Below are 26,127 nucleotides of genomic sequence, written 5' to 3'. Positions count from 1 at the left end.
TTATTTATTTATTTTTTTGAGATGGAGTTTTGCTCTTGTTGTCCAGGTTAGAGTGCAATTGTGTGATCTCAGCTCACTGCAACCTCTGCCTCCTGGGTTCAAGTGATTCTCCTGCCTCAGCCTCCCGAGTAGCTGGGATTAAAGGCATCCACCACCATGCCTGGCTAATTTTGTATTTTTAGTAGAGACAGGGTTTCTTCATGTTGGTCAGGCTGGGCTCCAACTCCCGACCTCAGGTGATCCACCCATCTTGGCTTGCCAAAGTGCTGGGATTACAGGTGTGAGCCACAGCACCCAGTCTGTACCACATTTCTTTATCCAGTCTGCCATTAATGGGCATGCAGGTTGACTCCATGTCTTTGCTATTGTGAACAGTGCTGCAATGAACACATGTGTGATTGTGTCTTTATGACAGAGCAATTTGTATTCCATTGGGTATATACTCAGTAATGGGATTGTTGGGTCGCATGGCAGCTCTGTTTTTAGATCTTTGAGGAATCACCACACTACTTTCCACAATGATTGAACTAGTTTACATTCCCACCAACAGTGTATGAGTGTTCCCTTGTCTCCAAAATCTCGCCAGCATCTGTTATATTTTAACTTTTTACTAATACCATTCTGAGATGGTATCTCACTGTGGTTTTGATTTGCTTTCTCTAATGATCAGTAATACTGAACTTTTTTTTCTTATGCTTGCTTTAATAAGGTTGTTTTTTCTTTTAAGATTTTTAAGTTCCTTACAGATGCTGGATATTAGACCTTTGTCAGAGGCACAGTTTGCAAAATTTTTCTCCCATTCTGTAGTTTGTTCACTCTGTTGATAGATTCTTTTGCTGTGCAGAAGCTCTTTAGTTCAATCAGATCACATTTGTCAAATTTTGTTTTTGTTGCAATTGCTTTGGTGTCTTTGTCATGAAATATTTGCCAGTTCCTATGTCCAGAATGGTATTGCCTAGGTTATCTTCCAGGGTTTTTATAGTTTCGGGTTTTACTTTTTAAGCCTTTAATCAATTTTGAGTTGATTTTTGTATATTGTGTAAGAAAGGGGGCCAGTTTCAATCTTCTGCATATGGCTAGCCAGTATAAACCAGCACCATTTACTGAAAAGGGAGTCTTTTCCTCATCGTTTTTTTTTTTTTACCCCCAGCATTCTTGAAGATCAGATGGTTGTAGGTGTGTAGCTTCATTTATGGATTCTCTATTCCATTCCATTGGCCTATCTGTCTGGTTTTGTACAGTACCATGCCTTTTTGGTTACTGGAGCTCTTTAGCATAGCTGCAGTATGCTAGCGAAAGAACTTTGTTCTTTTCGCTTAGGATTGCCTTGGCTATTCAGGCTCTTTTTTTGGTTCCATATGAATTTTAAAATAGATTTTTTAGTTCTGTGAAGAATGTCATTGGTAGTTTTATAAGAATAGCACTAAATCTGTACATTGTTTTGGGAACTATGGCCATTTTAACAATATTTCTTCTTCCTCTCAATGAGCATGGAATGTTTTACCATTTGTTTATGCTCACATCTGACTTCTTTGAGAAGTGTTTTGTAATCCCCAACGTAGAAATGTTTCACCTCCCTGGCTATCTATATTCCTATGTATTTTATTGTTTTTGTCGTGATTGTGAATAAAATTGCATACCTGATTTGGCTCTTGGCTTGGTTGTTGTGGGTGTATACGAATGCTAGTGATTTTTGTACATTGATTTTTGTATTCTGAAATTTTGCTGAAGTTGTTTATCAGCTTAAGGACTTTTGTGCTAAGATTATGGAGTTTTTGAGATGTAGAATCAAGTCATCTGCAAGCAGGGATAGTTTGACTTCCTCTCTTCCTATTTGGATGCCTTTACTTCTTCTTCCTGCCTGATTGCTTTAGCCAGGACCTCCAATGCTATGTTGAACTGGAGTGGTGAGACAGGGCATTCTTGTCTTGTGCCAGTTTTCAAGAAGAATATTTCTAGCTTTTGCCAATTCACTAACATGTTGGCTGTGGGTATAACATAGATGGCCCTTATTATTTTCAAGTATGTTCCTTCAATGCCTAGTTTGTTGAGAGTTTTTAACATGAAGCGATATTGAATTTTATCAAAAGCCTTTTCTGCACCTATTTAGATGATCATATGGGTTTTGTCTTTAGTTCTGTTTATGTGATGAATCACATTTATTGCTTTGCATGTGTTGAACCATCCTTGCATCTTAGGAATAAAACCTATGTGATCATGTTGGATTAGCTTTTTGATGTGCAGCTAGATTTGATTTGTTAGTATTTTGTTAAGGATTTTTACACCAATATTCTTCAAGGATATTGGCCTGAAGTTTTCTTTTTTTTTTCTTTTTTATTATTATTATACTTTAAGTTCTGGGATACACGTGCAGAAAGTGCAGGTTTGTTACATAGGTATACACGTGCCATGGTGGTTTGCTGCACCCATCAAACCATCATCTACCTTAGGTATTTCTCCTAATGCTATCCTTCCCCGACACCCCTACCCCGCAACAGGCCCCAATGTGTGATATTCCCTTCCCTGTGTCCATGTCTCCTCATTGTTCAACTCCCACTTATGAGTGAAAACATGCAGTGTTTGGTTTTCTGTTGCTGTGTTAGTTTGCTGAGAATGATGATTTCCAGCATCATCCATGTCCCCGCAAAGGACATGAGCTCATCCTTTTTTATGGCTGCATAGCATTACATGGTATATATGTGCCACATTTTCTTAATCTAGTCTATCATGGATGGGCATTTGGGTTGGTTCCAAGTCTTTGTTATTGTGAATAGTGCTGCAGTAAACATACATGTGCATTTGTCTTGATAGCAGAATGATTTATAATCTTTTGGGCATATACCCAGTAATGGGATTGCTGGGTCAGATGGTACTTCTGGTTCAAGAAACTTGAGGAATCACCACACTGTCTTCCACAATGGTTGAACTAATTTACACTCCCACTAACAATGTAAAAGCATTCCTATTTCTCCACATCCTCCCCAGCATCTGTTTTTTCCTGACTTTTTAATGACCACCATTCTAACTGGCATGAGATGGTACCTCATTGTGGTTTTGATTTGCATTTCTCTAATGGCTGGTGATGATGAGCTTTTTTTCGTATGTTTCTTGGCCGCATAAATGTCTTCTTTTGAGAAGTGTCTGTTCATATTCTTCACCCACTTGTTGATGGTGTGGTTTGTTTTCTTCTTGTAAATTTAAGTTCCTTGTAGATTCTGGATATTGGCCCTTTGTCAGATGGGCAGACCAAAAATTTTCTCCCATTCTGTAGGTTGCCTGTTCACTCTGATGATATTTTCCATTGCTGTGCAGAAGTTCTTAAGGTTAATAAGATCTGATTTGTCAATTTTGGCTAATGTTGCCATTGCTTTTGGTGTTTCAGTCACAAAGTCTTTGCCCATGCCTATGTCATGAATGGTATTACCTAGGTTTTCTTCTAGGGTTTTTATGGTTTTAGGTCTTACATTTAAGCCTTTAATTCATCTTGAATTATTTTTTGTATAAGGTGTAAGGAAGAGGTCCAGTTTCAGTTTTCTGCATAGGGCTAGACAGTTTTCCAAATACCATTTATTTAATAGGGAATCCTTTCTCCATTGCTTGTTTTTGTCAGTATGTCAAAGATTAGATCGTTGTAGATGTGTGGTGTCATTTCTGAGGCCTCTGTTCTGTTCCACTGGTCTATTTATCTGCTTTAATACCAGTACCATGTTGCTTCGTACAAGGTACAGGTGACTGTAGCCTTGTAGTGTAGTTTGAAGTCAGGTAGCATGATGCATCCAGCTTTGTTCTTTTTGCTTAGGATTGTCTTGGCTATATGGGCTCTTTTTTGGTTCCATATGAAATTTAAAGTAGTTTTTTCTAACTCTGTGAAGAAAGTCAATGGTAGCTTGATGGGGATAGCATTGAGTCTATAAATTACTTTGGGCATTACGGCCATTTTCATGATATTGATTCTTCCCATCCATAAGCATGGAATGTTTTCCCATTTATTTGTGTCCTCTCTTATCTCCTTGAGCAGTGGTTTGTAGTTCTCCTTGAAGAGGTCCTTCACATCCCTTGTAAGTTGTATTCCTAGGTATTTTATTCTCTTTGTAGCAATTGTGAATGGGAGTTTACTCATGATTTGGCTCTCTGTTTGTATATTATTGGTGTATAGGAATGCTTGCAAATTTTGCACATTGATTTTGTATCCTGAGACTTTGCTGAAGTTGCTTATCAGCTTAAGGATATTTTAGGCTGAGACAATGGGGTTTTCTAAATATACACTCGTGTCATCTGCAGACAGAGACAATTTGACTTCCTCTCTTCTTATATGAATACTATTTATTTCTTTCTCTTGCCTGATTGCCCTGGCCAGAACTTCCAATACTATGTTGAGTAAGAGTGGTGAGAGAACATCCGTATCTTGTGCCGGTTTTCAAAGAGAATGCTTCTAGCTTTTCCCCAATCAGTATGATATTGGCTGTGGGTGTGTCATAAATAGCTGTTATTATTTTGAGATATGTTCCACCAATACCTAGTGTATTGAGAGACTGAAGTATAAAGGGGTGTTGATTATTATCAAAGGCCTTTACTGCATCTATTGAGATAATCATGTGGTTTTGTCATTGGTTCTGTTTCTGTGATGGATTACATTTATTGATTTGCATATATTAAATCAGCCTTGCACCCCAGGGATGAAGCCAACTTGATCGTGATGGATAAGCTTTTTAATGTGCTGTTGGATTCGGTTTGCCAGTATTTTATTGAGGATTTTCATATCAATGTTCATCAGTGATATTGGCCTGAAAGCCTGAAATTTTCATTTTTTTGTCGTGTCTCTGCCAGGTTTTGGTATCAGGATGATGCTGACCTCACAAAATGAGTTAGGAAAGAGTGCCTCTTTTTCTGTTGTTTGGAATAGTGTCAGAAGGAATGGTACCAGCTCCTACTTGTCATCTGGTAGAATTCAGCTGTGAATCTGTCTAGTCTTGAGATTTTTTGTTATGTCTCTAGCAGGTTTTGGTATCAGGATAATGTTGGCCTCATAGAAGGAGTTACGGAGGAGTTCTTACTTTTCAACTTTTTAGAATTGTTTCAGTAGGAATGCTACCAGCCCTTCTTTGTATATCTGGTATAATTTGTGAATTTATCTGGTCTTGACATTTTTTTGGTTGGTAGGTTATTACTGATTCAATTTTAGAGCACATTATTTACCAATAATGTTTAGAGATTCAATTTCTTCCTGGTTCAGCCTTGAGAGAGTGTATGTGCCCAGAATTTTATCAATTTCTTCTAGATTTTCTAGTTTGTATGCACAGAGGTGTTCATAATAGTCTCCGATGGTTATTTGCATTTCTGTGGGGTCAGTGGTAATATTCCCTTTTTCATTTCTGATTGTGTTTACTTGGATCTTCTCTCTTTTCTTCTTTATTTGTCTCCCTAGTCGTTTATCTAGCTTATTAATTTTTTTCAAAAGACCAGCTCCTGGCTTCATTTATCTTTTGAATGTTTTCTTTGTGTTTCAATCTACTTCAGTTAAGCTCTGATTTTGACTATTTCTTGTCACCTGCTTCCTTTGGGGTGGTTTACTCTTGCTTCTCTAGTTCTTTTAGTTGTTATGTTACGTTGCTAACTTGAGGTCTTTCTAACTTCCTATGTGGATGTTTAGTGCTATAAATTTCCCTCTTAACACTCCCTTAGCTGTGTCCCAGAGATTCTGGTATAGTGTATCTTTGTTCTCAATCATTTCAAAGGACTTCCTGTTTTCAGCCTTAATTTCATTATTTACTCAAAAGTCATTCACAAGCAGATTGTTTAATTTCCATGAAATTGTATAGTTTTCAGAGATTTTCTTAGTCTTGAATTCTATTTTTATTGTACTGTGGTCTGAGGGCTAATATATGCTTTTGGTTCTTTTGCATTTGCTGCAGATCGTTTTATGTCCAATTGTGTGACCAATTTTAGATTAATTTGTACTCAGTGCAGATGAGGAGAATATATATTGTGTTGTTTTGGGGTAGAGAGTTTCACAGATGTCCATCAGATCCATTTGGTCCAGTGTTCAGGTCCTGAATATCTTTGTTAATTTTCTGCCTCAATGCTCTAATACTCTCAGTGGGGTGTTGAAGTATCTCACTATTATTGTGTGGAAGTTTCTTTGAAGGTCTCTAAGAACTTGCTTTATGAATCTGGGTCCCCCTGTGTTGGATGCAAATATATTTAGGCTAATTAGGTTTTCATGTTGAATTAAAACCTTTGCCATTATGTAATAGCCTTCTTTGTCTTTTTTGATTTTTTTATTTTTCTGATACTAGACAAGATGTTTAAAGTCTGTTTTGTCTGATATTAGAATTGCAACCCTTACTTTTTTCTGTTTTTTATTTGCTTGGTAGATTTTTCTCCATCCCTTTATTTTTAGCCTATGGGTGTCACTACACTTGAGATGGGTCTCTCGAACACAGCATACCATTGGGTCTTGCTTCTTCATCCACTTTGATACTCTGTGCCTTTTAATTGGGGTATTTAGTTCGTTTACATTCAAGGTTAGTACTGATAAGTGTGGATTTGATCCTGTCATCATGTTGTTAGCTGTTTATTATGCTGATTTGTGTGGCTGCATTAAAGTTTCACTGGTCTGTATACTTAAGTGTGTTTTTGCAGTTGCTGGTCTTTCCTTTCCATATTTAGTGCTTCTTTCAGGAGTTCTTGTAAAGCAGGTCTGGTGGTACCAAATTCCCTCAGCATTTGCTTATCTGAAAATGATGTTATTTCTCCTTCACTTATGAAGCTTAGTTTGGTCAGATATGAAATTCTTGGCTGGAATTTCTTTTCTTTAAGAATGTTGAATATAGGCCTCCAATCTCGTCTGGCTTATAGAGTTTCTGCTAAGAGTTACACTGCTATTCTGACGGGCCTCCCTTTCTGGGTGACCTGTCCTTTCTAGCTGCCTTTAATATTTTTTCTTTCATTTTGACCTTGGAGAATCTGACGATTATGTGTCTTGGGGATGATATTCTTGTGAAGTATTTTGCAGGGGTTCTCTGCATTTCCTGAATTTGAATCTTGGTCTCTCTAGCTAGGCTGGGGAGGTTCTCATGAATGATATCCTGAAACATGTTTTCCCAATATGTTTTCCAAGTTATTTCTCCTCATCTTTTTCAAAGATGCCAATGAGTCATAGATTTGATCTCTTTACATAATCCCATATTTCTTGAAGATTTTGTTCATTCCTTTTCATTTTTTTTTTTTTTTTTTTTTTTTTTTTACTGTTATGTGACTGTCTTATTTCTAGGATTCCAGATGCCCATGAAGAGACTGAGTTGTTCCTTGCTTGTTCAACTCACCCACTCCACAGGAGTCACTGAAGGCCATGAACAAGTCCCAGTGTGCAGTGGCCCTGTGCAGGGCTCCCAGCTTCCTCCCCTTTTAGCCCAGCATCTGTTTCTTCCTTCTGCCCGCTCTCAATACCTTCCTTCTGAAGATCTGCTAGGAGTGTACCAGTTTTCCTGATGTCCTAGTCCTTTGGTGGGAAATGTTCCTCCTGCCTGGGTCTAGTTGGCCATCTTGGAGCCCTCTGTGTATATTCTTTCTCTATTTTTCCAAAAAAAGTTACCATAAATGCAACAGCTTAAAATAATCCAAATTCACTAACTCACAGTTATGTAGGTCAAAAGGCCAGACCAACTCGACTAGGTTCTACATTTAGTTTCTCACAAGACTGAATCCAGGTTGTCAGCTGAGCTGTGATCTAATTTGGAATATCTGAGGAGGAAACTGATTCCAAGCTCATTCAGGTTGCTGACAGAATGTAGCTCCTTGTGGTTGTAGGACTTAAATCCTCATTTTCTTGCTGTTAGCCATGAACAATCCTCAGCTTTGAGCCCCATTCATCTTTAAAGCTAGAAGTGGTGAGATGAATCCTTTCCATGTTTCAAATCTCTCTGATTTCATCTTTCACTCTCAGCTAAAGAAAACTCTCTGTTTTTCTTATTTATCATATTGGGCCTACCCAGATAATCTTTTTAAATATATAACATAACATAGTTGCAAGAGTGAAAGCATTTTGCCAGGGGGCCAAGGTCATGTGAGCCATCTTAAAATTCTACCTACTATACCATAGTTTTAGAACAAATTTTGAAACTGAAAAGATTAATCCTCCACTCTTCTCATCGTTCTCAAAATTGTTTTGGCTTTTCTTACCCCTTTGTGCTTCCATATAAATTTTAAGACTGTTTTACCAGTTTTTACAAAAAAGGAATTATCGAAATCTGCTGGCATTCTGATCAGGATTGCAACAAATCTGTAGATCAATTTGGGGAAAATGGCCAATCCATGACCATGGGACCCATTTCCATCTATTTAGATGTTCTTTAGTTTCTATCAGTCATGTTTTAATGTCTTCAGTGTTAAAGTCTTGCACTTCTTCTATTAAGTATATCCGTATTTTAATTGTTCATTGGTAATCAGCAGATATAAAACTGATTTTTACATATTGATCTTATATCCTGCATCCTCACTGAACTCATTTATTGATTCCATCACCATTTTTTTGTGGATTTCTTATGATTCTCTACATACAGTATCATATTTTTTATGAATAAAGATGGTTTTACTTCCTTTCCACTAACTTAATTCCAGGAGTATACAGAAAATTCACTCTAATATAGCTCCCTCCCTTCTCGTCTCCCTTGTGCAAATGTATACACACGTACACACACACACATGATCTTTATATCTTGTAAGCTCAATACAGGATTATTATTGTTTTATTCAGGTGTATAAAATTGTTTAAGAAAAGGGAAATACATATCTTAACTGGTGCTTTTTATTTCTTTGTGTGGATTTGAGTTACTGCTTCATGTCATTTTCCTTTCATATAAACAGACTTCTATATTGTAAGGCAGGTAAACTAGTACTCTTAGTCTTTGTTAATGTTGAAATGCCTTTATATCACCTTAAGTTTTGAAGAATAGTTTTGCTTGATTGTCACAGTTTCCTTTTCCCTCAGCTCTTTGAATAAGCTGTTGTACTGACTTTTCCTGCATTGTTTCTGATGAGAAGTCTGCTGTTATTCCTATTCTTGTTTTTTCTTTGTTTGTTGGTTTTTGTTCACCATGGCAGGCCTAGCAAGGAACAATTCTTGTTTTACCTACAGACCTTTTAGTCTGTGAGGAGTTTAATAGTATAAAGAGCTTCACATATTCTTTTTTTTTTTTTTTTTTTTTGTCAATTAGAAGTATGATGATGCTTCTGGATTGTCAATAAAATCTAGGCTTATAAGTGGTACTATAACTTGAAGATAGCCTAGTATTAGATAGAATTAAGACACATATTACACATTAAGTACACGTTAAAAAGAACAAAATAAAATTAGATAAAATTTTAACCAAAAGAATATACGAAAGTAGTTGCAGAATAGGAAGCAGTCATAAGACTGTGTGCCCGTAAGTACTATAAAACTTTTTTTTTTTTTTTTTTTTTTTTGGCCAGGCACAGTGGTTCATGCCTATAATCTCAGCACTTTGGGAGGCCAAGGTGGGTGGATCACCTGAGGTCAGGAATGTGAGACAAGCTTGACCAACATGATGAAACACCACCTCTACTAAAAATACAAAAATGAGCCGGGTGTGGTGGCACACACCACCATGCCTGGCTAATTCTCTTTTTTTGGTATTTTTAGTAGAGACAGGGTTTCATCATGTTGACCAGGCTGGTTTTGAACTTCTGATTGCCTTTTAATAACACTATAGAGACAATAGTGATAACAACCATCAATAGACATTAAATTTGTACTAAGCAATGATCCATCTTTAGTACACTTCAGATTCTTGACCAGTCTGTGACCCAGACCTACTAAGAAATATGGAACAAGTAATCACAGGGAAAATAAAGAAGTTTCTCTAACAAGCCTTTTACCAGATCAGAGGAACTGAAATACAATATCCATTGCCCATGGTTAAAAAGTAATCATTTTACCAATTTTAAGGAAAAAAAAAGAAATTCCAAGAAAATTATAAAGCTACTTTATATCTACCTGCCAAAGTAATGCAGAGTTAATAAAAATGGTAAAATAGGCTTACCTACCAACATTTTCAAAGTGGAGTAGGAGAAGCTATTCAAAATGCTGCCTACGCTTTATCTTATTACAAAGAGTACTGAGGAAATACGACAACTTTTGTAAAATGGTATAGGCTACAAATAAGACAAAAATGGAAGTTATGAGCATTATAAGTGAAGTAACACTAAGTTTAGATTTAAAAAAGAGTAACACTCTTCTATAACAAGAAAAGGCTATATTATAAAATGTACATTGACCAAAACTATGGTTATCAGACCCTACCATGTTCAGAACTAGGATTGTACTATAGCTATAAGTACTATAGGATTGTACTATTAAGATAATGGGTCAATATACACACATGAAATAAATACTACAACCTGAATAGAACAAGTGAAGAATCTCTCTAGAACCCACTATGAAGAACTTATAATGCTGAATAAATTACAAAAGAAATGTAGAATGCAGTTATCTTTAAGAAAAAGAGAAAGAGGATGGGGAGAAAACAAGAAAAAAAATCACCTTGTAAATAAAGCCAACTTCTTTTCAAGGAAATGGCAGATGTCAAAAACAAAAATCATAAGCTAGGGCATTCTTCTGGAGAACTGTGGATTTAATAAACTACAAGCAAAACCATAATATGCGAGAGAGTAACCAATACGAAGAAGAAACAGAACAAGTCTCTCAAAGTCAAATAAATGCCTCATGAAAAAGGATCTGCTGCCATCGCCATCATAAAATCTGAAGGTAAAATTTTTTAAATTTTAAGAATAAAATTTTATGTTTTATCTGACACTGTGGCTCCTTAACAAGGAAAGAAAATAGTTTCCCACCATCTCTCTAGCATATTTGTGCTCTAGAGTTTAACAATCTGTATGTCAGATTAAGAGCCAAGGAGAGTTAGTTACAGAAACAAGAATATCTAAAGCCAAATTTTAACAATTTTAGTTACCTCAAATTTTTCTTGTCTTTCCTTCTTCACAAACTATAGTGCCAGATTGGCTTGGTTCATATCTTGGCTTTGCCAACCTGTTAGCTGTATGACCTGGCCGATTCATTCATTCTGCCTCTGCGAGAGGCATAAAACAGAGATAATAACCTACCTTATTTCAATGAGTTAGGATTAAATGATTTAACATGTATTAACAAGTAGTATGTACTACATAAATGTTTGTTAAATACAAATTAATGAAAAATTAGTATTTCTTAAGCCAAGACCTTTGTTAGGCTCCGAGTGTACAAAAACCAATGCAACAAGATGCCTGTTTTCAAAAGCTGATAAGGGTGATAGATGAATGATGTAACAACGATTACAAAATAACAAAAAAGGTGACACTACAGAGATGGGCACAGTCTATTTGCAAGTACATAAATAGAACATGTAACTTCATGACAAGATAAGTGGGAGGTGGGAAGAGAATTAGGTCAGTGACATCACTGAGGTTTACAGTCTTCACAATGATGCCCTTACTGCAAGGAAATAGACTTATTGGGCAAAACCTCCAAGAAATCACTAGCTTAAATACAAATCAATAACACCTAAGAAAGTTTTATTTTCTTCCAATTTCAAAGTAAATAGAAAAAGGTCTCCTCTAGATGTCTTTAGGACTCCCTGGTGACTATTTCTTCACTATCAGCTCTGTATCCTTTTTTTTTTTTTTTTTTTTTTTTTTTTTTTTTTTTTTTTTTTTTTTTGAGACGGAGTCTCGCTCTGTTGCCCAGGCTGGAGTGCAGTGGCCAGATCTCAGCTCACTGCAAGCTCCGCCTCCCAGGTTCACGCCATTCTCCCGCCTCAGCCTCCCGAGTAACTGGGACTACAGGCGCCCGCCACCTCGCCCAGCTAGTTTTTTTGTATTTTTTTATTAGTAGAGACGGGGTTTCACCGGGTTAGCCAGGATGGTCTCGATCTCCTGACCTCGTGATCCACCCGTCTCGGCCTCCTAAAGTGCTGGGATTACAGGCTTGAGCCACCGCGCCCGGCCCAGCTCTGTATCCTTACGATAAGACTATTAATACTGGTAAATGAAAGATTCCTCCATCTCAACTCCCGTATCCTTGCCAAATGGATTGGCCTTCCACTTTGTGCCCTCGTCACACATTTATGTCATGAAGAAGCAGTAAGTAGAAACTAAAACCGAAGGTCTGAAATCTGATCTTCCAACTACCATTTTCTCTTACCCCTTGAAAAGCAGTAAGCAAAAGCCACCTTAAAAACTGCCTGACTTGTTTTCAGTGTAGCAGGGAAACTTCACATAAACAATCAAAAATAACTGCCACCTTCCTCTGCCTCTTTTCATCAGCTATGTTTTAAGAAAACAGAACAAAAGAAAATATTTCAGATCAAAATGCAAACAAACCATTTATACTTTGGCTATTTCAATTTTGTTGATCTTTTCAAAAACCCAGCTCCTGGATTTATTGATTTTTTGAAGGGTTTTTTGAGCCTCTATCTCCTTCAGTTTTACTCTGATCTTAGTTATTTCTTGCCTTCTGCTAGCTTTTGCATTTGTTTGCTCTTGCTTCTCTAGTTCTTTTAATTGTCAAGTTAGGGTGTCGATTTTAGATCTTTCCTGCTTTCTCTTGTGGGCAATTAGTGCTATAAATTTCCCTCTACACACTGCTTTAAATGTGTCCCAGAGATTCTGGTACGTTGTGTGTTTGTTACCATTGGTTTCAAAGAACATCTTTATTTCTGCCTTCATTTCGTTATTTACCCAGTAGTCATTCAGGAGCAGGTTGTTCAGTTTCCATGTAGTTGTATGGTTTTAAATGACTTTCTTAATCCTGAGTTCTAATTTGATTGCACTGTTGTCTGAGAGACAGTTGGTTGTGATTTCTGTTCTTTTACATTTGCTGAGGAGTCCTTTACTTCCAATTATGTGGTTAATTTCAGAATAAGCGCGATGTGGTGCTGAGAAGAATGTATATTCTGTTGATTTGGGGTGGAGAGTTCTGTAGATGTCTATTAGGTCCACTTGGTGCAGAGAGTTGAGTTCAATTCCTGGATATCCTTGTTAATCTTCTGTCTTGTTGATCTGTCTAATATTGACAGTGGGGTGTTAAATTCTCCCATTATTACTGTATGGGACTCTAAGTCCCTTTGTAGGTCTCTAAGGACTTGCTTTATGAATCTGGGTGCTCCTGTATTGGGTGCATTTATATTTAGGATAGTTAGCTTTTCTTGTTGAAATGATCCCTTTACCATTATGTAATGGCCTTCTTTCTCTCTTTTGATCTTTGTTAGTTTAAAGTCTGTTTCATCAGAGACTAGGATTGCAACCTCTGCTTTTTTTTTTGTTTTCCAATTGATTGGTAGATCTTCCTTCAGCCCTTTATTTTGAGCCTATGCTCTGCACATGAGATGGGTCTCCTGAATAGAGCACACTGATGGATCTTGACTCTCTATCCAATTTATCAGTCTGTGTCTTTTAATTGGGGCATTAAGCCCATTTACATTTAAGGGTAATAGTGTTATGTGTGAATTTGATCCTGTCATTATGATGTTAATCCCATTAATTGATGCAGTTTCTTCATAGCACTGATGGTCTTTATAACTGGGCATGTTTTTACAGTGGCTGGTACCAGTTGCTCCTTTCCATGTTTAGTGCTCCCTTCAGGAGTTCTTGTAAGGCAGGTCTGGTGGTGACAAAGTCTCTCAGCATTTACTTGTCTGTAAATGATTTTATTTCCCTTCACTTATGAAGCTTAGTTTGGCTGGATATGAAATTCTGGGTTAAAAATTCTTTTCTTTAAGAATGTTGAATATTGGCTCCCACTCTCTTCTGGCTTGTAGGGTTTCTGTCAAGGGATCTGCTGTTAGTCTGATGAGCTTCCCTTTATGGGTAACCCGACCTTTCTCTCTGGCTGCCCTTAATATTTTTTCCTTCATTTCAACCTTTGTGAATCTGACAATTATGTGTACTGGGGTTGCTCTTCTCGAGGAGTATCTTTGTGGTGTTCTCTGTATCTCCTGAATTTGAATGTTGGCCTGTCTTGCTAGGTTGGGAAAGTTCTCCTGGATAATATCCTGAAGAGTGTTTTCCAACTTGGTTCCATTCTCCCAATCACTTTCAGGTACACCAATCAAACTTTTCACATAGTCCCATATTTCTTGGAGGCTTTGTTCATTTCTTTTTACTCTTTTCTTCTCTAATCTTGTCTTCTCGCTTTATTTCATTAATTTGATCTTCAATCACTGATATCCTTTCTTCCACTGGATCAAATCGGCTATTGAAGCTTGTGCATGCATCACAAGGTTTTTGTGAGATGGTTTTCAGCTCCATCAGGTCATTTAAGGTCTTCTCTACAGTGTTTATTCTAGTTAGCCATTCATCTAACTTTTTTCAAGGTTTTTAGCTTCCTTGCAATGGGTTAGAACATCCTCCTCTAGCTTAAAGAAGTGTGTTATTACGGACCTTCTGAAACTTACTTCTGTCAACTCTTCAAAGTCATTCTGTCCAGCTATGTTCCATTGCTGGCGAGGAGCTGCAATTCTTGGAGGAGAAGGGGCGCTCTGGTTTTTAGAATTTTCAGCTTTTCTGCTCTGGTTTCTCCCCACCTTTGTGGTTTTATCTACCTTTGGTCTTTGATGTTGGTGACCTAGAGATGTGGTTTTGGTGTGGATGTCCTTCTTGTTGATGTTGATGCTATTCCTTTCTGTTTGTTAGTTTTCCTTCTAACAGTCAGGTCCCTCAGCTGCAGGTCTGTAGGAGTTTGCTGGAGGTCCACTCCAGACCCTGTTTGCCTGGGTATCACCAGCGGAGGCTGCAGAACAGCAAATATTGCAGAACAGCAAATATTGGTGCCTGGTCCTTCCTTGGGAAGCTTCGTCCCACAGGGGCACCTGCGTGTATGAGGTGTCTGTTGGCCCCTACTGGGAGGTGTCTCCTATTCACGCTACACGGTGGTCAGGGACACACTTGAGGAGGCAGTCTGTCCTTTCTCAGAGCTCAAATGCTGTGCTGGGAGAACCAGTGCTCTCTTCAGAGCTGTCAGATAGGGACGTTTAAGTCTGCAGAAGTTTCTGCTGCCTTTTGTTCAGCAATGCCCTGCCCACAGAGGTGGAGTCTGCAGAGGCAGTAGACCTTGCTGAGCTGCAGTGGGCTCTGCCCAGTTTGAGCTTCCCGGCCACTTTGTTTACCTACTGAAGCCTCAGCAATGGTGGACGCCCCTCCCTCTGCCAGGCTGCAGCCTCGCAGGTTGACCTCAGACTGCTGCGCTAGCAGTGAGCAAGGTTCTGTGGGAGTGGGACCCGCCGAGCCAGACATGGGAGAGAATCTCCTGGTCTGCTGGTTGCTGAGACCATGGGGAAAAGCCCAGTATTTGGGCGGAGTGTCCCGTTTTTCCAGGTACAGTCTGTCATGGCTTCCCTTCACTAGGAAAGGGAATCCCCCAACCAGAAGTGGGTCTTTAGGGCTTATTTCACATCACATCTGATAGGGCTCTGAGCATTCATTTAATTATATAACATATACCATTTGGCAATATGTATATAAATGTTTATATAAACACTCTCCTATATACTTATATGATCAATACATGTATGCAAGCATATGCAAAATATCCTAATATTCTCCAATTAAAGTTTTTCTAAGTCCACAATTAACTTTCATTATTCTAAAAAATAAACAAGTATTAAGAAAGGCTTATTTATGATTTCCATAGGGACAATAAGTAACAAACAGCCCACCTTATCTTCTTCATTAAGTAACAGAGCAGTGTTTTCTTTACCCTTCTGGCTGTGCTTTCATCCAACCAGAAGCTTCCCCACTGACCCACACAGACTTCTTCAAGTAATCATTCCTTACCTTTGGTCCCAGGAACAGGAGGAGAAAGGAAAGGGGGAGGGAAAGACATCAACTCAATCACATGCAGTAGCTACATGTTTTAAAACAATATTATATACTGTGAGGAAATTAACATAAAAAGCAAATGGCTCTTCTGACACCTTGCTGATCCACTGAAGACAAGCAAAGTAAAATTAAAGATGCTTACCTGCTGTTCCTGCATTCTAGCAGCACCAAGTTCTGAGAGAGACATGGTGAGCTTCTCTTGTTGTTCTGATAAATATTTCTGATACAGGCTTAGAAGTTCTTGGCATTCTCTATACTGTAGCTGAAGAGGTGAGGTTGCAAATTAAGGTGAAAAAATCAAAAAAATGATTCAAACTGCATCCATCAATGCTGCTTTTCATATTCCAATAAACAGAACAGAACCAGAAATGCAATCATATTTGGTGAGACAGTCATAAGCATACAGTCTTCGGATAAAAGTTACACGTATTCCTCCCCCAAAATCATAAAACAATATTTCAAAAAAAGAGTAGCAAAGAACATCCCATTTGAAAACATATTCCTTGATTCTTTAAATTTGAATAAAAACAAATGTAGATACATGCAAAGGAACCCTTACCTCACACCATATTAAAAAAGCAAAACAAGCTGAAAATGTACCATTGATCTAAACATAAGAGTTAAAACTATAAAACTCTTAGCAGAAAATACAAAAGTACATCTTTGTGACCTTGGATTAGGTGATGATCACTTAAAAGCACAAGTAACCAAATTAAAAAAAAAAAAAATAGATAAATTGGACTTCAAAATGTCAAATGACTGTGCTTCAAAGGGCATTATTTGAAAATTGAAAAAAATAACCCCCTGAGTGAGTGAAAATATTTGGAAACGATACAGTAAAAATTTGTGTCCAGAATATATAAACACCTTGTAAAACTACACAATAAAAAGATAATGAGTATAATTTAAAAGTGGGCAAAGGCTTTGAATAGACATTTCCCAAAACAAAATATGCAAATGGCCAAGAAGAATAAGAAGAGATACTCAACATAGCCATCAGGGAAAAGTAAATAAAAAACACACTGAGATACCATTTTGCATTCACTAAGATGACCATAACCAAAAAGACTAACAAGCACTGGCAAGGATATGAAGAAACTGGAACCCTCCTAAATAACTAATGGGAACATAAGACTGCGCTGCCACTTTGGAAAATAAGTTAGCTGTTTCACAATGTTAGAGATTTTTTTGACATATGACCCAGCAATTCTACTCCTAGGTATATACTCAAGAGAAGTGAAAATATGTCCTGAAGAATATTAAATATATAAGCAAAGACAACTTTTTAAAGAACATATGTCCACACAAAAACTTGTATATACATATTCAACATGGCATTATTCCTATGGTAGAAAAGTAAAAACAATCTCAATGTCCACAGATAAATAAACAAAATGTGGAATATTTATAAATGGAATATTATTCAGCCATCAAAAAGCAATGAAGTACTGCTACAAGCTACAACACGGATGATCCTTGAAAATATTATGCTAAGTAAAAGAAGCTAGACACAAAAGGCCATATATTGCATGATTTCATTTGTATAAAATGTTCAGAACAGGCAAATATATAGAGACAGAAATAGATTAGTGGTTGCTAAGGGTTAGGGGAGAAGAAATGGAGAGCAACTGCAAACAGGTATGAATTTTGGTGGAAAGGTAATAAACATGTTCATGAATTACAAAGTAGTTATGTTTGCACATTTTTGGAATATACTCAAAACCATTTAATTATATAGTTCAAAAGAGTGAATTTTATTTTACATGAATTATACACAATAAAGTTATTATTTGAAAAAATCAGTATGGGGTACAAATAGTAACACTGTTCTGATGAGAGTACTGACAATTTACACAGAAAGTTCCTAACTGTATTAAACATAAAGAGAGTATAATTTGGTATTTTTTGTGCAGTTTTTCAGTTAAGTCAACATTTCATTAATAAAACCATCACCAGGAAATATTCTGAACCCATATCTCCCTCCGTTTTTTATAATTTTATAATTTGGTATAAAGAACATGGCAATTTAACATGGGGTACCCTCTCTCACAACTCGTAAAACTTGCCAAGCGTTCAATATGAAAATACTGAATCAGAAAACGTCAGATAACTTTGTAGACCAGTGCCTGGGAGACAAATAGTTCTACCCAAGAGAGAGTTCTGTTCCTTATTTTTCTTTGTGGTAATTTCCTCCCCAGGCTCTTCATCCCTTCAGTACATTTTCAAATCTCCCCTTAACACTTACTTATGTATGCTATTGGTATAAGAATTACTATCCAATGAGATTTATTCTGTATAAATACTTTTACAACAGGTCATCATGATTAAGGGTCGAAATACTATTTTTTAAATGTCAAAATGGTGTCTGGTTTCAGTATTTCTTAACATTTTCATAACCTAATCATTGCTTCTGGGCAGATTCTTGTGCTAATAACTTTTGCCAATCATGACTGCATAAATAACCAATTGCTTCATTGTTCTCATTATTAACCTTTAACAAAAAAGGAGCCAGAGGTAGATGATAGAAGAGGAGCTGGTTCACAGGGAAAGGACAGGTTACTAAGCTTAGATAATACAATAATTAGAAGAGCTTGTTGAATCCTTGGCATCTTAAATAACAATAGTATAAATGGTAGTCTAAATAGGTTTTCAGAGTCAATGTACATTAGACTAGGCTGGTTTTACATTTCCATGGAAAGCAAGCTCTAAAAGATAGGAATGATTTGTGGTGGTCCCAGGAGTCTCTGCCAGCTATTATGTATATAAAAGGAGATTTTTATTCTTGCTGTTACCATAGGCAGTAATTTTTATAGTAGGTGAACATATTAGTCTGGTCACAGAATATGAATTTTACTCTAGAAAAATCAAGCACAATTATATAGCTTAGGAGTAAAATGTCAGCGTTTGAAACAAATTACAGGCAAATTCATTTACATACACGCTATGTGGGAGAATATGAAAACAGGTAGTCCTGCCTTTATCAATTTGTAATGTCTTTCTTGATATAGCAGATTTCAAAATGTACCCTCCCCCACCTTCCCTTCCTTCCTAGCACAATGAGACTTCAATCCTCCATCTGGAGAGAAAGATTTATGTTAGGAAAATGTGGACAAAATGCCTTCTCAATGATTTGGGGGGTACAGTGAAAAAGAAGACATATTTAACTCCATCCTGGCTGACTGACAGAAAAGGATGAACTAGATGTTGAAAACCAAACTTAAGGGAAAGTGTACACCAAACTATGACATGAATATAAAACTCTGTAGTCTGCCTAACTACTGTTGAAGAAGTGGAAGACACAGCAGTCATTGCAACCTCTTCAAAGAAATAAGGCTTCATTAGGTAACACAAATAAATAAATAAATATAAATTAGTATTAAGCAAGATTACATCAAAACCTAACCATCAAATTAATTAACTGAAATGGCTGTGGAAAATAATCATTTGGTAAAGCTTAAAATCTTAACACTAAAATGCATTAGATAGATAAGTAAAAGTAATGCTAAGAGCAGAATGAATAAGGGGATGAGTTAAAGAATAAAAACTGTGTGAGAGAAAAATCACAAGTAGAGAGCGGAAGGGTCGGAGATAGGATATACTACTAGGAGGCTGCCGAAGTAAAGAAAGATTATTTTAACTGAAATAATTCCCCTGGCCTACCAGCGTTCACCCCCACCACTTCACCTCACCCTTGTCTCTGACACCTGGGATGCTTCGACTGGTACTTAGTAATCTTGATCAGAACTAATGTTTACAGAACTAATCTTTACAGAACTAAATGTAGAGAGGCCTCTGTGAAAAGACAAAAGGTGAATCATTAAATTAAAAGAAAAAAAAAACATTCTCCTTTTTTGAAGCCAAGACTCCTTGGAAAAACGGTTGAACCCCATTTTGGGGTAGAGAAAATATAAAGTAAACTTGGAACATATTGTTGTGCTGTAAAATGCTAGAAAGTGTTCAAAGACAAATAGATGAGGGCTTATCACAAGAGTAGGAGATAGCAACCAGGTGCAGTGGCTCACGTCTGTAATCCCAGCACCTTGGGAGGCCGAGGCGGGCGGATCACGAGGTCAAGAGATTGACACCATCCTGGTCAACATGATGAAACCCTGTCTCTACTAAAAATACAAAAATTAGCTGAGTATGGTGGCAGGCACCTGTCATCCCAGCTACTCGAGAGGCTGAGGCAGGAGAATCGCTTGAACCCGGGAGACGGAGGTTGCAGTGAGCTGAGATCACTCACTGCACTCCAGCCTGGCAACAGAGTGAGACTCCATCTCACAAAAAAAAAAAAAACAAAAAAAAAACAAAACCAAGACAGTGAAAATCAGCCAGATGTGGTGGTGGGTGCCTGTAATCCCCGCTACTCGGCAGGCTGAGGCAGGAGAATCGCTTGAACCCGGGAAGTGGAGGTTGCACTGAGCTGAGATCATGCCATTGCACTCTAGCCTGGGTGATGAGAAACTCCATCTCAAAAAAAAAAAAAAAAAAAAAGTGAAGTCTTTCTTTACAGAAGAAAGCAAACTAATTAGAACAAATGGTCAAAATTTTAAATCACCATTTTAGAACTCCCAATGTAATAACTAATACAGGTAAGGATCATTAAAGGATACTAAAACCATTAGGTGAAAGGTTAATGAGTTAGATATTCTTAAGGAGTCATAATTACTTACAGTAAAGAACAAAATGCATCTTTCAACAGTACAATCTGGTGGTCAATACTCAAAGTAAATTAATTCAGGATCACTAATAAGTAGAAAACCAGAAATTATGTCCAATTGCAGGAAGCTTAAATGTCCATTTGGTAAAGCTTAAAATCTTAACACTAAAATGCATTAGATAGATAAGTAAAAGTAATGCTAAGAGCAGAATGAATAGTTCTAGGCATCATCACTTATGTTTTAATCTGAACCTAATCAAATTTGTAAACCTAACTTCCACTTCACAGAATTTAGAAGGAATAAAGGAACAAATTAAATGATACTGTAAGAAACAATCACACAAATCCAGTATATGGGAGATTTTGCAAAGCACTTGGCCTGAACTCTTCAAAAGGTCAGTGTCATAGGGGAAAAGGTTTGGGGCAGGAGGCTTATTTTAGATTAAGAGACCAAAGACACAACAAAATGCAACCCATGAAGCATGACTGAATCCTCATTCAGGGAGAAAAACAGAAAAGACATTATTGGAACAACTAGAAAAATTAGAATATGGACTCAATTACAATAAATATTATGGAATTACTACTAATTTTATCAGGTATCATAATCTGGTTTACAAAATAAAATGTTCTCATTCTTATGAGACAAGTCTGAGGTAGTTAGGAGTTACATGTGACATTTGCCACTTCATTTAGTTCTGTATTAGATCAAAATTACTAAGTACCAGTCCAAGCATCCCAGGTGTCAGAGACAAGTGGCATTTCCTATGACACACAGAAAAACAGGCAAATAAATTCTTATAAAATTTTATATCTGTAAGTAAATTTATAATTTATATAAAGTTCTATTACATAGGTATATATTTCTATATTTATATAGATCTATATACATTTATATACATATATTCAGTTGTTGGCATTGGCTATATCTGCTTTGCCCCCTCTGGTGTGTATTTTTATATAAATATAGATATATTTATATAGCATATAAATATATATTAAGTACATTATATTACAAATATAATAATTATATATTTATATACAATTATTTATAAATATTAAATATTTATATTATACACACACACACACACACACACACACACGAGAGGGGGCAAAGCAGATATAGCCAATGCCAACCACTGAAATCTATGTAGAAGGTACATAGTGTTTCAATGCCATATTGTCAACTGTCTATATATCTGAAAGTTATCATAATAAAACATTGCAGGAAAACTTTTTTTTTGTTATGGTTTTTGTTGTGTTTCTCTCTTTCTACTATTACTCAATCTCTTCTTGTCTTCCTACTTCTACCACAAGTTATCATGTGAGAAGCAGAAACTTTGAGCATCAAGTCAGCCTCCTAAGAGTTCTCTACAATCAGGTGTCCTTAGTCAGTAAGTCAGGTGACAAACTGTTACTATGATCCAAGGATATACTAACCAGAACTGTCCTTGGAGCCAGGAAGTCGCACATACAAGACAGCAAAAAGGCCATGCAAAAAAGACCTGCCAAGCTTTCTTCCAGTCATTTAACAAATGCTTTCTGAATACAATGTAACAGGCATAAGATGTACAAAGGCAGTGCTGTGGATTCAGTAAAAGCACAGACTTAGGTGTCAGCCCAACATTCTTGGCTCAAATCTTAACTCTGGTACTTAGCAACGATGTAACTTCTCTGACATCTCCATCTGGGGATAATATCTACCTCACCTCACAGGGCAACTGCAAATGTAAATGATATAAATAAACGAAGAACAGTTAGCACAGTGCAGGGCACAAAGTATATATTCAATACATTTTTTTTAAAAAAAGGACATCAAGGCTTAGAGAGAGGGAGATATTTAAACAAATAAGGATAACATGTTCCAGGAGAAATATTTATACACTAGAGTACAATGAAGATTTTAAAAAGGTGGGGTGAGTAGTTCACTTTGACCACACTGGAGGGAAATTAGGAAAGGCTCCAGAGAACATGTGACATTGAAAACAAATTTTGGAAAAGGAGTATACAGATGTACCAGGTAGGGAGGGTGTGCATTAGCCCTGGCTGAGAAATCACCAAGATCTAAGGAATGAAAAAAAAGATCAATATGTACATTAAGAGAACTGAAAGAAGCATGCCATGCATGGTTAACTGGTCCTGAGTGGGACAGAATGAGTGAAGAGGCTACAGAGATCAACAGGGGCTGGATGTCAAATGTTACCCTAAGTTATTTAGATTTTATCTCTATTTAACTCATTGATGTCTTACAGCTAATTTGCATTTCATAAAGATACCTCTGGTAGGAGACTAAAGGATGGATCAGAGGGCTGAAGACTAGAATCAAAGCAACCAATTAGAAAATCCCTATAGAAGTCTAAGCAAGAGATGAGAGGGGCATGAGCTGGAGTAACAATGATAGAAAATAGGGGATGGGGGTTATAAAGGGATATTTAAGGCAATGTCAGCTTACGAACTGGGTGACAAGATGTATGAGGAGATATGTGATTCCATTTATAAGACAGAGAACGCAGAATAAAGAAAAGGTCTGGGGAGAGTGCAACTTTACAACACAGAGTTAAAAATGCTCGGGAGAGTTTAGTGGAGGTAGCTAAGAAGGGACACTTGGATCCCTGGGCTTAAAATTCAGAAAAGAAGTCTGAGTAGAAATAGACATTTGGGAGTTAATCACTTTATATGTGGTGGCTAAAGACATGAGAGTGGGTAAAATTGTCCAGGGAATGTATAGATTTTGTTTGTTCATTTATTCACTCATTCATTCATTCTTTCACTCAACAAATAAGTCTATAAGGGCAGGAATTTTTGTTTTGTTTACCACTGAATTCCTTAGCCTACATAAGTGCTCAGTAAATATTTATTGAATAATAAATGAGTACATTAACATCTGAGACTGAATGAGATGCCAGACATACAATAATGAACAAGACTAACACTATCTCCTTTAGGGAGAAAGAATGGCAGGTAATCAAACACAAAGAAGAACAAATGAAGAGTAATGACAAGAACATTATGTAGTGTTGTAGGAACACTTTCTTTTTTTTTTTTTTTTTTTTTTTTTTTTTTTTTTTTTTTTTTTTGAGACAGAGTCTCGCTCTGTCGCCCGGGCTGGAGTGCAGTGGCCGGATCTCAGCTCACTGCAAGCTCCGCCTCCCGGGTTCACGCCATTCTCCTGCCTCAGCCTCCCGAGTAGCTGGGACTACAGGCGCCCGCCACCTCGCCCGGCTAGTTTTTTGTGTTTTTTTAAGTAGAGACGGGGTTTCACCGTGTTAGCCAGGATGGTGTTGATCTCCTGACCTCGTGATCCACCCGTCTCGGCCTCCCAAAGTGCTGGGATTACAGGCGTGAGCCACCGCGCCCGGCCAGGAACACTTTCTAAAAGGACCCAAATGGTCAAGGAGCCAGGGAAAGCCTCTTAAAGAAAGGAATGTTCCAACTGTGAGACGAGAAGGAGGCCGATGTAACAAGTAAAGGGCAGGTAGAGAAAAAAGGTAAATAACAAAGATAAATAAAAAGATGAAGTCAACTGTGTCCAGTGTTGAAGAGCAGCCACCCCAGTTAAAGACTGAGTTGAGAAGCTACTGGTGACCCTTGCAGAACATCAATTTGACATTACTTTGTTGTCCATCATCTCCCCCGACTGTTTTGTTAGATGAGCAGTTAGGCTATTTTCTTGTCAGGGAGGGAAGCTTTACGAAAGAGAGAGATGCTTTATTCAGGATCATCCTCGGGTAAGAATCTGAGGTAAGGCCATCTGGCTCCAGCTGTAAAGCAATCCATTACTCACAGACTTTTGGGGAAATACAGAGCCCAGAGGTTTTCACTATGGCAGGTACTTCCTCTACTCTGAATGCCTACAAACCATACATTAAGATGGCATATCATTCTAGGCATAACATTCTGCCTAGAATGTTTTGCCTGCCCCGAATCCTAGATTCCTACTTGTCCATTAAAACTTAATTTTTATGTCACCTCTTCCTCCAAGCTTTCACTGACCTCCCAGGCAGAGTTAAGCGCCTTTATCATAGTAAATACCATTAAGTTAAAATTATTTGACTATATCACTATCACCTGAAGCAGACTATGTTTTCCTGGAAATCATATTGTACTAATCTTGGTATCTCTTCAGCACATAGCAGGCACTTCAAAAATGTTAGAGGAATGAGTACAGAAATAAAAGCAAAGGAGCTCCTATCGAATTTTCATGTTGGTTTTGAGTTTGGAATGGAAACAAACTATAGATAGACAATGTGGCCTTTAACCTAGCCAAGAAGATGCTTAAAATATTGACTCATTAAAAACTAAAATTTTTTCTAACCTAGCAAGATTTTCCCATCTTAAATATGGTTTTTGATCATGTCAGATTCCTCACCTTACAATCATTTTCTTTTCTCCCTTTTGAAAAAAAGAGTACACATTTTCTGATATAAAAATTGAGGTCCAAATTATACATCTAGTTTAGTACTCACTGATAAAATATGCAACTGAAAATGGATTGTTTGTAAAAAGAAAAACTGATTCCAAGATCAAGTGGTTCACAGAGCTAGGTAAGAATTTCACATAAATATTTATACCTGTTTATGAAGTTGTGCTCTGTGCAGGAGTACAATCCACTGATACAAGTATGAAATCTTCCATTTAATTAAAAGAAAAATTTATGGCAAATTTGGTGTATGACCATGTTATTTTTCAATTTCCTGGTAACAGTTATCCATTGGGGAGGGTAACAAAGCACAAAACAGCAGAAAACTCAATGCCCTGGACACTTAAAGAGGGAAACAAGACTCAAGAGACCCACTCATACTCTTCTAGACTGTAATTCATTCTGTTTGATCACCTGAACAAAAACATAAGCCATGAAAAGATAGCTAATTAGAGTAAACTAGCTCCTTGAGAGTTATCTAAGTCCCTACCTTGTTTCTTGCAGAATTGCAAATCAAGAAGGGGGGGGGGCGGGGGCTGGTAGAAACAGACTTGAAATTGAGATGCTTTACATTCTGTCTTTTTTTCAGGTCATCAGACCCTATGGATTTTAGAAACTACCTACATAATGGAGACCCAAGGTTTATTTCTCCAACTTTAAAGGTAAAGACACTTATTTAAATCCAGACATCCTAAACAGCAGGCTATCAATGTGCCAGATGGACCAGAACTTTGATTTCATGTTTTTATAGTTTCCTTTTCACAAAATAAGAGAATATATATTTTCAAGCATTCACTGTAGACATTAAAGACAAGGTTGAGAAAATATTTCTATTGAAAACCATGCATTTTCTCTTGCTTCTAACATGCTTAAAAATTTATCTTTTGTTTAAAAGATCTATGTTTCAGCTGGACCCAAAGGAGAAATATTTTCCCCATTTGGAAAGGCTCCTTTAAAGCAATTCAGCCTTTCATGAGTTACAAGAACTACCTTAGAACTGTAGAAGAAAAAAAGCTATCATACCTCTCCCCCAAGAAGTTTCCTTATCAAGTGAATTGCACAACAATAACTAACACTTAAAAACTTCCAATTTCAGAAAGGGAAAATTCCTGACAATATAGACTATGGAAAATGGTCTGCACACTAAGCTCTCCAG

At 37.1% G+C, this 26,127-nt stretch overlaps 1 protein-coding gene across 4 annotated transcripts in view; it reads right to left on the bottom strand.

Annotated features, from left to right (window-relative positions):
- Nucleotides 1-26,127, bottom strand: part of KIAA1328 (KIAA1328 ortholog) — a 397,521-nt gene that overhangs the window by 249,835 nt on the left and 121,559 nt on the right. For all 4 annotated transcript variants that reach the window (XM_030925946.1, XM_010385375.2, XM_030925948.1 and 1 more), the window contains one exon: nucleotides 16,034-16,161. In XM_030925946.1, coding sequence (XP_030781806.1) covers nucleotides 16,034-16,161 — 128 coding nt within the window. The remainder of the gene's footprint in view (nucleotides 1-16,033; nucleotides 16,162-26,127) is intronic.

Source organism: Rhinopithecus roxellana, chromosome 21 (genome assembly GCF_007565055.1).
Source record: "Rhinopithecus roxellana isolate Shanxi Qingling chromosome 21, ASM756505v1, whole genome shotgun sequence".
In the NCBI taxonomy this organism is placed as follows: Eukaryota; Metazoa; Chordata; class Mammalia; order Primates; family Cercopithecidae; genus Rhinopithecus; species Rhinopithecus roxellana.
Note: the sequence above shows the minus strand (reverse complement) of the source record. Positions and strands in the feature narration are given on the sequence as shown.